Source organism: Cyanistes caeruleus, chromosome 28, assembly GCF_971803275.1.
Source record: "Cyanistes caeruleus chromosome 28, bCyaCae1.hap1.1, whole genome shotgun sequence".
Taxonomy (NCBI): domain Eukaryota; kingdom Metazoa; phylum Chordata; class Aves; order Passeriformes; family Paridae; genus Cyanistes; species Cyanistes caeruleus.
Genome location: NC_141728.1, coordinates 5651075 through 5663384, shown reverse-complemented (window position 1 = coordinate 5663384; position 12310 = coordinate 5651075). Strand labels below are relative to the sequence as shown.

At 50.0% G+C, this 12310-nt stretch overlaps 1 protein-coding gene across 2 annotated transcripts; it reads left to right on the top strand.

The window, feature by feature from the left end:
- The first annotated feature begins 2473 nt into the window (after positions 1–2473).
- On the top strand, positions 2474–11962 carry LOC111945922 (uncharacterized). 2 transcript variants are annotated; one of them, XM_086864880.1, is made up of 8 exons: positions 2474–3077; positions 4462–4815; positions 5728–6027; positions 7391–7578; positions 9096–9216; positions 9855–10428; positions 10782–10895; positions 11266–11962. In XM_086864880.1, the coding sequence occupies exons 1-6, from the start codon at positions 2564–2566 to the stop codon at positions 9923–9925; spliced, it is 1548 nt and encodes a 515-aa protein (XP_086721006.1). In that variant the 5' UTR covers positions 2474–2563; the 3' UTR covers positions 9926–10428; positions 10782–10895; positions 11266–11962. The 2 variants fall into 2 exon arrangements, with proteins under 2 accessions (XP_086721006.1, XP_086721007.1); XM_086864881.1 differs by having other exon boundaries at positions 2495–3077; positions 9855–10486.
- Positions 11963–12310: the final 348 nt, after the last annotated feature.

The window sequence follows — 12310 nt, the reverse complement described above, 5'->3', positions numbered from 1 at the left end:
AAGAATGCAGGTAGTAGCTGTGCCTACTGATCCAGAGATAGCTACAAAAGGGCAGAAAGTAATGCCACTGCAAATAATTGCAAAGCCAAAAAAGACACAAGAACAAGAAATTAGGTCAATGATAACTAAAGTTTGTAAAGACAATTATTAACAAAAATTAAAAGAGGAGGGATTGAGAGGAATGATGAGTTTGTCTTTACAAACAAGCTGTGGGTCAGTTGATAAGATGTAGCTATCAGTGAGAGACGACAGAAACAATGGGATAGATTCCAGTAGAAGATCAAAGAGGCACTGAAAGAACACTATGAATTCCATAAAAGTTAAGAAGGGATTATGCATTGGGGGTGGGGGGGGAAGGTACCCCAGGTGTCAGGCGTTCCGGGAAGCCTGTACCTCTCAAGTACCTCAGCCTATGGGGAAAGAGAGAAGGGACAAGCGGCCGGGAATTAGGATAAAAAGGAGGCTGCGCCCTCCAAAAATTTGAGAGACCCCAGGGGAATGCCCCATGGCCTCTCCCTTTATTCGAATAAAGAAAAAGGACTCCTCTGTCTCCTTTTTGGACATAAACCTCTGGTGTTCGTGGATTAATTTTCCTGACAATATTAAATTATTTTTATAATTTATTAAGTGAAACTCGTTTTTAAGAGTGTGTAGATCAGAAAGTTTCTTAAATCACTGGGTGAAAAAGTAGTTTAGAGAACAGGAGACAAGATGGGGGATTTACGGAGTTGTCTCTTGTCCTTCTACTTTCTTCTTCATGTTCTTCTCCTAGGGGTTTTTGGGTAGTAGTAAGTGATTGGGTAAAAAATGCCGCAGTGCAGCGCACAGGTGTTGGGTCATTGGGTCACTGTAATAAAGAATTGAATGAATAAAAATTTGAAGAAAAGGTTTAAATAAAGTATATGTAATTGTAAATGATGAAAAATATGAAATGAGAAATCCTCCTCCGGGTCGAGGCAGGATTTCTCTCCAAAAGCTACAGATTGCAAAATCCACCCAGATAACGAACCCCGGACGACACATCAACTTGGAGGAAAAGACAGGACAAAGGCCATCATAAGGATAAAGAGCTAGCCTGAAAGTCTACCTCCGGACCTGGGCAACGCCCGGCCGACTTCTGCCGGAGACAATCAAGTTAAACAAAGGAGACAAGTCCCAGGAAGATGGTCGTCGCCAGAACTGAACACCCCACCCGCCAAACCTATGCTGAAGAAAAGCAATCAAGAAAGACAAAGGGGGAAAAACCCCGCCGAGATATCCATCGGCACCAGCCCGGATCCCTCGATTCTGCCCTGATGAAATATGTTAAAATACATACAGAATCACTTTGCATTTGAGGAGATTCTGCCCGGACACTTACTAACTCTATTTTCCAAGCCAGGAAATCCATTCACCTGACAATCAGAGACACTTGGTGAATGGAAACTGATTGGAATTCTAGCCTGGGGACACAAAATCTCTATAAAACCCCAGGCCGAAAAACCCTCAAACGTGGATTTGGGAGCACCTATACCTTGCGTATAGACCCTGTCCACCCAGCGCTGCGCTGTTCATTTTATTGTGGTTTTTCCTCGCTGTTTTGCTGTTTATTAATTTATAATAAATTTCTCTTTTTTATCCTTAATCTGCCGTTTCATTTATAACAGTCACTAAGAAAAATAATTGACTTGGCATCTGTTAATTGGGTAAATGGACATATAAAAGACCTTGAAGAGGATCTTTGTTAGCCATTTTACCCTTTTCTATCATCATGCACATAGCCCCTTGTACCTTGTAATGCTGATAAGAAAAGAATAAACAACTGAGACCGAACAAGAGAAAACTGCCTCCCTCTCATCAATCTTCAGGTCAAAGGGAAAAACAACCTAATCCAAAAGTCCCTAACGAGACAGATAAGATGCAGCTATCAGTGAGAGACAACAGAAACAATGGGATGGATTCCACTAAAAGATCAAAGAGGCACTGAAAGAACACTATGAATTCCATTAAAGAATTAAGAAGGGATTATGCACTGAGGGTGGGGGGGAAGGTATGGCAGGTATCAGGCATTTCGGGCAGTCTGTACCTGTCAAGTATCAGCCCATGGGGAAAGAGAGAAGGGACAAGTGGCCGGGAATTAGGATAAAAAGGAGGCTGCGCCCTCCAAAAATTTGAGAGACCCTATGGGAATGCCCCATGGCCTCTCCCTTTATTTGAATAAAGGAAAAAGGACTCCTCTGTCTCCTTTTTGGACATAAACCTCAGGCATTTGTGGATTCATTTTCCTGACAATTGTTTCTAAAAATAACTTGAAGAACAGGTACAATTTAGTTAGCAAAAATCAATTCCGTTTATTACAGTAACAATCTTTGTCAATTAGTGGAATTCCGATGTAATTTATCTTTTCGCACATGCATTTTTCACCTCCTCTTACCTGGCCTTATCTCCCCTCAGGCCCCGCTCGTCCTCGCCGAGTCCGGCCCGCGCCGGGGCCGCGCCGGGCGCGCGCGGGGCCGAACGCAGCGCCCCCCTCAGGCCGTTGCGCCGCGGCCGTTGCGGCGCCAGTCGGAGACAGATCGGTGCCATGGCGGAGCTGCCGCTGCCCGCCGGACTCAATGCCAGCACCTTCCCCGCCAAGCTGTGGCGCCTGGTGAACAGCCCCCGCGTCCGCTCCGTGCGCTGGGACAGCCAGGCCCAGGGCTTGCTCATCGACCGCTTCCTCTTCGAGCGGGAGCTGCTCAGCCCGGCCGGCGCCCACGGAGGGGGCGGCCAGGGGGCGGGGGCGGCCCCGGACTCCTTCAAAGCCACGCACTTTGGCAGTTTCCTGCGCCAGCTCAACCTCTACGGCTTCCAAAAGGTGCCGGCATGGCTTGGCTCAGCTGTGCCGGGCGATGCCGGGGCTTGGCTGCACTTTATGAACCCAAACTTCCGCCGCGACCGCCCCGAGCTCCTGCTCCGCATCAAACGCCTGACCAGGGCCAACAGGCAGAGACTGGCGGCGGGGCTGGAGGTGCGGAGCCGCCAGCCCAGCCGCCTCCAGCGGCTCCCCACGGAGCGGTCGCTGCCCGCCTTCCCCAGCGGGCAGCCGCCCAGAGCCGGTGAGACGGGGTGGGAGCTGCGGGCGCGGAGGGAGGCGTGGGCTTTGGCCGTGGGCGCTGCCCGGCCGGGCAGGAGCGGCCCCTGCCCGTGCTGGGGCTGCTCAGCGCTGCTGCCCCGGCCGGCACAGGGGCTGTCCTTGGGCAAGGCAGCTGTGCCGGCAGGGCCCGGGAGCTGTGCCGGGCTGCCGGGGGCTGCGGGACAGTCCCGCCGCGCCTGCGCTCGCCACACGCTGGCCCGCTCGGCCGGCAGCCGGCCCGGCCCTGTGCCGTGGCTGGCGCTGCTCATTGCGCGGCCCTGGGACGCTCGGGGAGCTCTCCGGGAGTGCGGCTGAGCCGAGGGCTTGGGCGTGCTCAGCCCCAGCGGGAGGGAATCTCCTGTCCCATTTGGAGCAGAGAGGAGAAGAGCTGGCACTTGGGTTTCTGGCAGCTGCCTCCTGCCAAGGCTTGAACGGATAGGGGAGAGCTCAGTAGACAGGGAGCTGCTTGTTGCAAAGTGAATAAAATCCCATACACCCGTGTGTGTAGAGTTGTTTATTTCAGTGCTGGAGCTGAGGAGGATTTCCTCCTCATTCATCCACCTTTGTCAATTGCTGTGGTATATATTTAGTAATTATTGCTTGGTGTTACTATGTCATTATATGGAACTAATATACACTATAGTATATGTATATGTATATAGTATATGTATAGTATATTATACACTCTGGAACAAATTTACATACTATAATCTCATGGCTATAGATAGTTCTTTTTCACTGTGCTCACGCCTCCCCAATTTGGGAGTCGTTGGGGGTCTTTGACAAAGGCTTCCAAAGTCGTCTTTGCATCTCAACTTTTCAACTTTGTCTTCAGAGCATGCACAGCTACGGTGTTCCTTGGTCTGTCTGGTCCTAACCGGTCTAATTGCTTTATTTTGTGGCTAATTGGCTTGACGTTTGCTAATTTTTCATTAGTACTATACTTACTTCTCTCTGACCACCTGGTGAGATTTTCATTTTTTTTTCCTGGGTCTCCAGCACTGAGCAACCAGTTAACCATATACTAGGCACTACAGTGCATAGAAAGACGTCTATATCAGGTTAAATAGATCCGTGAAGTTATGATTCAGGTTCTGTTGATATCCGGTGATACAGATCTATCAGGTTCTATTGATATCTTATTAGTCAACCTATAGAAGCAGCTTGTAAGTTTGACTTAAGTTCTATAGGCATCAAACCCCCCAAGACAAGTGGTGATATTTTTCTTTCTTACCCTGTTTTGGGAGGAGGTGAGCTTTTGTCTTCCCTGCCAAAAGCACAGTTACTGCCAAGTGAAACACAGCTGAGGAGCAGGAGTGACCCAGCCTTCCCTTTGCTTCCTTTCTTCTTCCCTCCCTGCTGCACAGCTCCCTTGCTCCAGAAGCGCGATGCTGCCTCACCTGAGGATTCAGAGCTGCCTCCAGGCCCTTGCAGGAGAAGTGCAGCTGCTCAGGAGAGTGAGGCTTCCCCAGCACCTGCCAAGAAAGTCTGTGCCACCTCTGGACTTGCTGGGGCTTCACCAGTGGAACCATCAAGAGAGCTCATCCAGAGATTTAATCTCCGCAAGCTCACGGTTCCACTGGTTCGCCTGGACCTGAAACGCCATCCTGAGCTCATGGTTCACCTCACTCCAATCCACCCTGAAGCTGCTTGCAGGGCCCTTGGACAGAGCAACAGCTGCTCATCTTCTCAGCAGCACAGCCCAGCCTGCCACCCATCAGGTAGGGAAAGAGTTTCTACCCTTCCTTTTCCAATAGGTCCTGGCAACTGAGCCTTTCAAGCGTTTTCCGTGAGTCCTCTGTCATGGCTAGATCTCAAGTGAAAATCACGGAGAAAGTGTACTAGGAGGTGGGACTGTGAATGCCAAAGTATTCTCTGCTCTTCCTGTCCTTCCTGCAGATGTGGAGGTTGTTGTGGGCATTTTCCAGACAGCCTGTCTGCTGAGGTGCAAGGGCTGGGTGAAAAATATTGCCCGACAGACAAGTGGTCAGTGTTAGGTGAACTCCCCTGTTTCTTGGAATGAAGTCCAACTAGGACGGTGATAGGATATTGCAGATGTTTCAGACTGACTGGCCTGCAAATCGGGCCGTGCCATTGAAATGAGCTCTGTGTGCCTCAGAACAGCTGCAGCTGCAGAACATGGCCTCACCTACAAGGTTGCTTTTAGAATAAACTCCCAGTTGAATTTCTCAGTGTGTGCCTGAAGATCCGGGCTCTTCTTGGGTGAATGCACGTTCTGTGGCCTTCTGTGTTGAGAAACTCAAGCAGCCAAATCTAAAAGCTGCAGGGGAGATAGGGAAGGCTGTGATTCTAAAGTTTTTGTGTGCCTTTGGTGCAGAAGGGAGAAGAGCTGGCAGCTGGCTTTCTGGCAGTTGCCTCCTGCCAAGGAATGGCAGCAGGACACTTTTCCCAGACAGATGAATAAGTATGGGAGAGCTCAGTAGACAAGGAATTGGTTGTTGCAAAGCTTCAGAACATGTGGGGAATTTTCTCCTTCTCACCCTACTTGGGAGGATTGGAGCTTCTGTCTTCCTTGGGAGAAGTACAGTTGCTGCCAAGGGAAACACAGCTGAGGAGCAGTAGTGACCCAGCCTTCCCTTTGCTTCCTTTCTTCTTCCCTCCCTGCTGCACAGCTCCTTGGTGCCAGAAGCGCAGTGCCGCCTCACCTGAGGATTCAGTGCTGCCTCCAGGCCCTTCCAGGACAAGTCCAGATCCTCAAGGGCGTGAAGCTTCCCCAGCACGTGCCAAGAAAGTGTTTGCTACAGCTGGACTTGGGGTTTCATCAGGCCAGCCAGGCACACACAAATTTCAATTCCAGCCAGAGCTTATGACTCCACCATTTCCTGCGCACCATCAAAGCACTTCTGCGGCCTCTCCAGAGAGCAGCAGCTGCACTTCTCCAGAGCAGCACTTGCCAGCCAACATCCCATCAGGTACAGAATGTGTTTCTCCCCTGGCTTTTCAGAAAGATCACAAAAAGTGACTGAAGTATTTTGCCGCGGTGCTCTGTCATGTGTCCATTTGATTGTGACAATCAGGTGTCAAGGGTACTAGGAAGCAGGATCATGAATATCAGAACAATCTCTGTCTGCTTTTCCCGTCCTTGCTGCAGATTTGGAGGATGTTCTGGCCATTTTCCAGGCAGCCTCTGTGTAGAGGTCAAAGGGCAATGCAAAGAACATTTCTCCACAACTGGTCGGTGTCTGGTGGGTGAACTCCCATTTTTCTTTGGATGAAGCCAAACTAGGACTCTGATGGGATATTGCAGAGTTTACAGATTGTCTTTTGTTGAGATGGAATACAAGGGATGGCACCACCGTGCTTTGAGATGATTTATAGCTTAAGTAGCCCAATAAGATATCAGTCCCGAGGCATGAGATTTACAGGCAACAAGTCAACCACAGCTCGAGGAAGTTATGAGTTTCAGCTCCGCATGGCAATATATAACTTTTTAATCCAGTAGACAGTTGACACCAAGTTTGTTTTCACTTCTTAAGCTCTTATCACCTTTACTTGATTTTGCCACACTGCGTCTGTCTTTTAACCAACAAGCTCACAGGTCACGTATTCACACACACTTCTGTTATAGTTCCTAGATCTCTAATTTACTTTATAAATCACACTATTACACTTTACACCTCCAACTATTTTACTTAATAGAATTTCTTACTTACTCTAGGCATATCCTTACTTGCAATTGTAAGAACATAGGTTTAGAATTACTTTACCTAATGTCTGTGTACTTTCATCACTTCATCAATCCAGGCTTTTCTAAGGCTGCAGATTTTCCATTTCCAACAGTCTCTCCCGCAAATAATGCTGTGAAATTTCAGTGCACGCTGGGAGTCCCCAGAACAGTTGCAGCTGCAGACCATGGCCTCACCTCCATGGTTGCTCCTTAGAATAAACTCGCAGTTTAAGTTTAGCATGTGTGTCTGCACCTCTGGCCTCTTCCTGGGTGAACGCACTTTCTGTGGTCTCTTGTGATGAGAAACTCAAGCAGCCAAATGCCAAAGCTGCTGGGAAGATGCAAAAGGCTGTGATTCAAGGTGGTTATGTCTGTGTGTATGTCTAGATCAGTTTGACAAGCCATACTTTAATCTATGTACACGTTGATTAGGATAATACTTTTGAAGGGGAAGAGCTCACTCTTCCAATTCCCAGGGAAGTTTTTAATGCCTTTCTGGAGTTGAGGTTGCTGTGCGCTTGCTGTGATGTTTGATCCAAGGCAGCAATAAAGCTCTGCGTCCCAAAGCCTCATTTTGGAGCCTCAATGATGTTTTTGGATTCTTCCAGCTGCCCCGGGCACTTCAGTCCCCAGTGCTCCAGCTGGCAGTGCCGGTTATGCAGCATGGAGAGCCCCAAGCTGGGTATGGAGTACTCCTGGGGAAGAGGAATTGCCACCGCTGGATCTGGACCTTGTTCTGGAGACACTGGAGGAGATGCTTTCACCATCTGTGCCTGAAAGGTCTCCCTCTGCTCAGGTAACTCCATTGGACAGGGATGAAAGGGGCTGGACTGAGAGCTTCTGAATGTTGATGCATGGCTGAGAAGCAAAGGCTTCTTGAATTCAGCTGGGAATGGACACGGAAGGATTTGCTTGGTAAAGCAAGATTTGCTAAGGAAGAGGGAATGAAAAGGGGGGATAAGCCCTTAAGTGAGGATGAGAGGTGTTTGCCAGGTTTGGATGCTCCTTTTTCTGGGAAGAATCCCTTGTGCAGGGGCATTTGTGGGGAGGAAGTGGAAGCTTGGTGGGTTCTAACAGGCTTTGTTTGATGGGAAAGAAGAGAAGAGCGTTTGGAGAATTGCCCCTGAAGGCAGAGTGGGAGGGGCATGTGAGAGGTGCCAGCAGCAGATGTGGGCTCTGCCTCTCTTGGGCTGGAAGGCCAAGGCAAAGCAAGGGCTGGGCTGCAGCTGCTCCTGCAGCTGCTGCTGCTGCTGTGTGAGCCCTGCTGTGCGTGTAGGCATTCCCAGAGCTGTGTGTGGGGATGGACATTCCCAGAGCTGTGTGTGGGGATGGGCTGGAGCTGCAGCTGTCTTACCCACTCAGGAACCTGGTGCATGCAGTCCAGTTTCCAGCTGGGAAATGCTCAGCTGAGCAAACTGGCCAGTCTTGCTCTCCGTGTTCCAGAGCTCAGTCACCTTGTGGGAAGAAGAGATGTGTGTTGCCAGACAGTCCCTGCAAAGCTGCAGCCTGCATGAGACTGTTGTGCTTAGGGCTGTGGTGGCAAGAGCACATCCCTGTGCCAGGAGCTAGCAGGACTCCATCCTTAGCGCCCACTCCATGGCTTGAGTGTCATCCCCACGCTCAACAGCCTTGTCAGCCTTGACAGCTCTTGGAGAGTGTTGGAGAAGTCAGTGTTTTGGACTGTTGAACGCCTCTGGGGCCCAGAGCTCCTTGTTAGGAAGAAGGGATGAAGTGTGTGAGCCGTGGAGTCTTCAGGGGGCAGATGTCTTGGTTTTGAGGCCCCATGACTTGTGTGATTGGTGAGAAGGACAAGGTTGGTGCTGGACATGAAATGGTTAAGGACTCCTTTAAGCCCAGGGGCTCTTCCTGTGTTGAAGAGCAGTTCAATCAGGGCCCATTAGTCCTTGTGTTTGACAGATTCCCTCTTGGACTTTGGAATCCCTTTTTTCTTAAGTCTTCTCTCTTCCCAGACTGGCCTGGAGTGTTCAGTTTCTGCATTGGCACAGGCCTTTTTGCATCTTATTCTACAACTTTGCCAAAGAATTTCTCTTCTTTCATTTAATATGCAGAGCCATTGCATGGGTAGATTTCTTGTTGAGGAAGGGCAGACTGGAGGTGGGGAGGGGGATGTTTTGGAACTGCCCATATCTTCTTGCCAAGCGCGATGAGCCTTTGTCTTCTGCAAACTCCCGCATAGCAGTTTTCAAAAGCAATTTGTTGGTGCACAGAAGGAAATCTGGCAGGCTCTGATTGTACCCCTGCAGAAGCTATTGGTTGATCTTTGCGTTTCCTTCTTTCTGTTTTTCTTTTCAGGTCAATCCTAGTGTTGCCCGTGGCTCTTCAGGAGGGGAGGCTGTGAACAAGGCTGCAGCAGAGGGAGCTTTGCCTGCTTGCGGGAGCTGTGTGAACGTTTCCCAGGAGCCCGAGGAGCTTGGTAAGGAGTGAGCCCAGCGTGGTTTAGAGAGATGGGAGACAGCTGCTCTGAGCCTGCCTCTGACAGGAAGGGAGATCAGAAGAGTTGAGTTCTTGTCTGCAGCAGGGTTGGTGCTTCCTGGTGCCTTTAGTTCCAATCCTGCACTGGCACAAGTTCCCCGAGCCCTGCCCCTCCATGCTTTTCCAGAGGCTCTGACACCGAGTCCTCTGCTGTGGCAAGAGAGCCGGCAAGAAACCTGAGCTGGTGGCAGTTGTGTCACCAAGCTGCGTGTCCCAATTGGTTCCCAGCTCACAGCAGCCTTCAGCTTCAGCCACTGCAGTGAGGACTGACATCTCTGCGTCAGCCCAGAGAAAGAACAAGGCTGGGCTTCTTTGTGGCAGCTGGCACTGTCTGTGTTTCAAGCTCTCGGGGGTGCCATTTGCACTGGGAGGGTTGTGAATTGATTGGCGTACTTCAAAACTTCACAAGACTGGAAAACTTGGAAGGATCCCTGTTCTTGAAAGAGCAGGCTTCAGATTCTCAAGTGAGAGTGTGCCTTTCAGGCCATCTTTGACAGCCTTTGCTAGCAGGACAGTTTACTTGCAAAGGGAAAGCTACACGGAGGCCAGCATTGACTGAGAGTTGTCTTTCCTTCCCAGATATCCATGTGATCTACCTTGCCAGAAGGGCTGCCCTGCGTGGGAAGAAGGATCAGAGGGAGAGCCTGTGACCATCGGGCAGGTGGCATCCCTCTGTTTATAGATATAGTTAGAGATTTTTTTATTTATTTATCGGTATAGTTACCAGTATACATTGATAGAGTTGTATTTATAGGTGTTTCTATTTATACATCTGTATAGTTTGTATGGATACTTAAGGATGTGATAGGATTTTATTTGTATGTGTACAGTTATATTTATAGATTTTCAAATTTACATTTCTATATGTAGAGAGTAACATTTAGATGCGCACACAGTTCCATTTCTAAATACCTATATAGATGTATAGGTGCATAGATTGAGCTGTGTAGGCCTAAGCTGCATTTTTGCCTCTTTTCCCCTTGGCTGCCTTTTTCATCTCTTGTTTTTCCCGCTGTGCCCCTTGTGTCCCCCTGTGCTGGGTCCGAGCTGGGGCCGGGGCAGGCGGAGCAGCAGTTGCAGCCCTGGCTGTCCCTGGAGCGGTGGGAGCTGCCGCTGGCCCCAGGCACTGTCCTGTGAGGAGCTGCTGAAGGACGCTGAGACTGAGGGGGCTGAGGAGGCGCTGATGCTGAAGGGACCTTGCAAACCTTGAGGTGTGAGGGGCACTGAGGGCTGTGGGGGAGCAGAGGGCCATGGTGGCACTGAGGTGACAGAGGCACGGGCTGAGGGCTGTGCCGGCCCTGAGGGGACACAACGGCTCAGAAGGGACTGAGCAGGGGGAGAGGCCTGGGAGAGGCCCAGGAAACTGAAGAGGAGGCTGGGGCTTTGCCGAGAGGACGGCGGGGCTGAGGGGATGGAGGGGGCCAGGAGGGAGCACACAGAGCTCAGGGACTGCAGCTCTGCCAGGCCTTGCAACCGATTCCAGAGCCTCCACTTTTGCCACCACAGCTGTCCTGAAGAGCTTGAGGACAGGCAGACACTGAGAGGAGCCAGCAGGGAGAAGCTGAAGGCCTGGAGCAAGAGCAGTGAGCAGGGATGTGCTGGGGCCACGCGAGAGCCTGGGTGAGGCCCCAGGGCTGGTGAGGCCGGGCAGGGCTGAGGGTGGCGTGGGCTTTGGCCATGGGCGCTGCCCGGCCGGGCAGGAGCGGCCCCTGCCCGTGCTGGGGCTGCTCAGCGCTGCTGCCCCGGCCGGCACAGGGGCTGTCCTTGGGCAAGGCAGCTGTGCCGGCAGGGCCCGGGAGCTGTGCCGGGCTGCCGGGGGCTGCGGGACAGTCCCGCCGCGCCTGCGCTCGCCACACGCTGGCCCGCTCGGCCTGCTTGTTCTTGCCAACCCTCCTGGGGAGGCTCAGAGATTTTCACTTCCCTGCTGGAAGTGCAGCTGCTGCCAAGGGAAAGGTCCCAGCACTGACTCGCTGTTCCCTTTGCCTCCCAGATGTCCCATCTGCTGTCCCTGTCCAGGAGAGCTGCTCTGCATGGGAGGAAAAGACCGAGGGAGAAGCTTTGAAGATGGGGCGGCTGGGATCCCTCTGATTATAGCTCTGTTTAGAGATGTATGGCCTTGCACATAGACAGGGATAATTCAGTGAATATTTACATGTGTGTGTACCGATGCACTTGTATGGGTATTGAGATTGGGACAGTGACATCTGTATCTTTTCAAATAGTTTTGTTTTATATATCTATGTGTATATATATTGTATGAAATATGTAATAGTTAATCTGTATTTCCATCTGTAGATTGTTATATATGTATATATAGAGGTATTTAGTTCTATTTAATCATGTATGAAGAGGTATAGTTGTATAATTCTATTTATCAAATTCTTAGTACAGGGTTATTTAGAGGGAGACACTGATATTTTTGTATTTCTATATTGGGTTGTAAGGTTGTAGTAATCTGTAATAAATTAAGTTGTTAAACACCTCCATGATCTTTGTCTATAGTAACTTGTAGAGGTTAGCATTAAGTTAAGTTTTTGCTAACTGAAGTTGTTATTTGTATATATTTACATGGCATTGTTGAGCTAATATAATAAATTACTTTTTTTAGACTTAATTGAGATTTTGATAGTTGTGTATTGTCAGCACAGGTGTAGCAATTTGTAATAAATGACATTTTTCAACTGAAATGGATTCATGTGTATTTGTAGCTCAGCTGTGCGGCTGCAGCAATCTGCAAGCAATGACATTTATCAGCAGAGATGGGTGGTTTGTGATTTGTGCTCTCCAAAGCAATGGGCAGATGGAAATGCCATGACGCTGGAGGATTTTGGTGATGAAAATCTCCAGCCACGCCCAGCACATGCCCCACTTGTGCTCAGGCTGGGCAAGGAAAGCGCAGATTTGGGATGGCAGCAGAGCCACACGTTGGCTCAGAACTCGCTGCACAGGCCTGCTGCGAAAACTCTGCTGCCCGTACAACTCCAAGCAGGAGGCAGCGGGGCAGGAGAAAGCATTCACAATGAAAAAAACAAAGA

Excerpts from the sequence above, each read along its gene's own strand:
- LOC111945922 (XM_086864880.1), top strand. The coding sequence starts at position 2,564 with ATGGCGGAGCTGCCGCTGCCCGCCGGACTCAATGCCAGCACCTTCCCC. Across the intron at positions 6,028-7,390 it reads GCCAGCCAACATCCCATCAG|CTGCCCCGGGCACTTCAGTC; the intron begins GTACAGAATGTG and ends GGATTCTTCCAG. Across the intron at positions 9,217-9,854 it reads CCAGGAGCCCGAGGAGCTTG|ATATCCATGTGATCTACCTT; the intron begins GTAAGGAGTGAG and ends TTTCCTTCCCAG.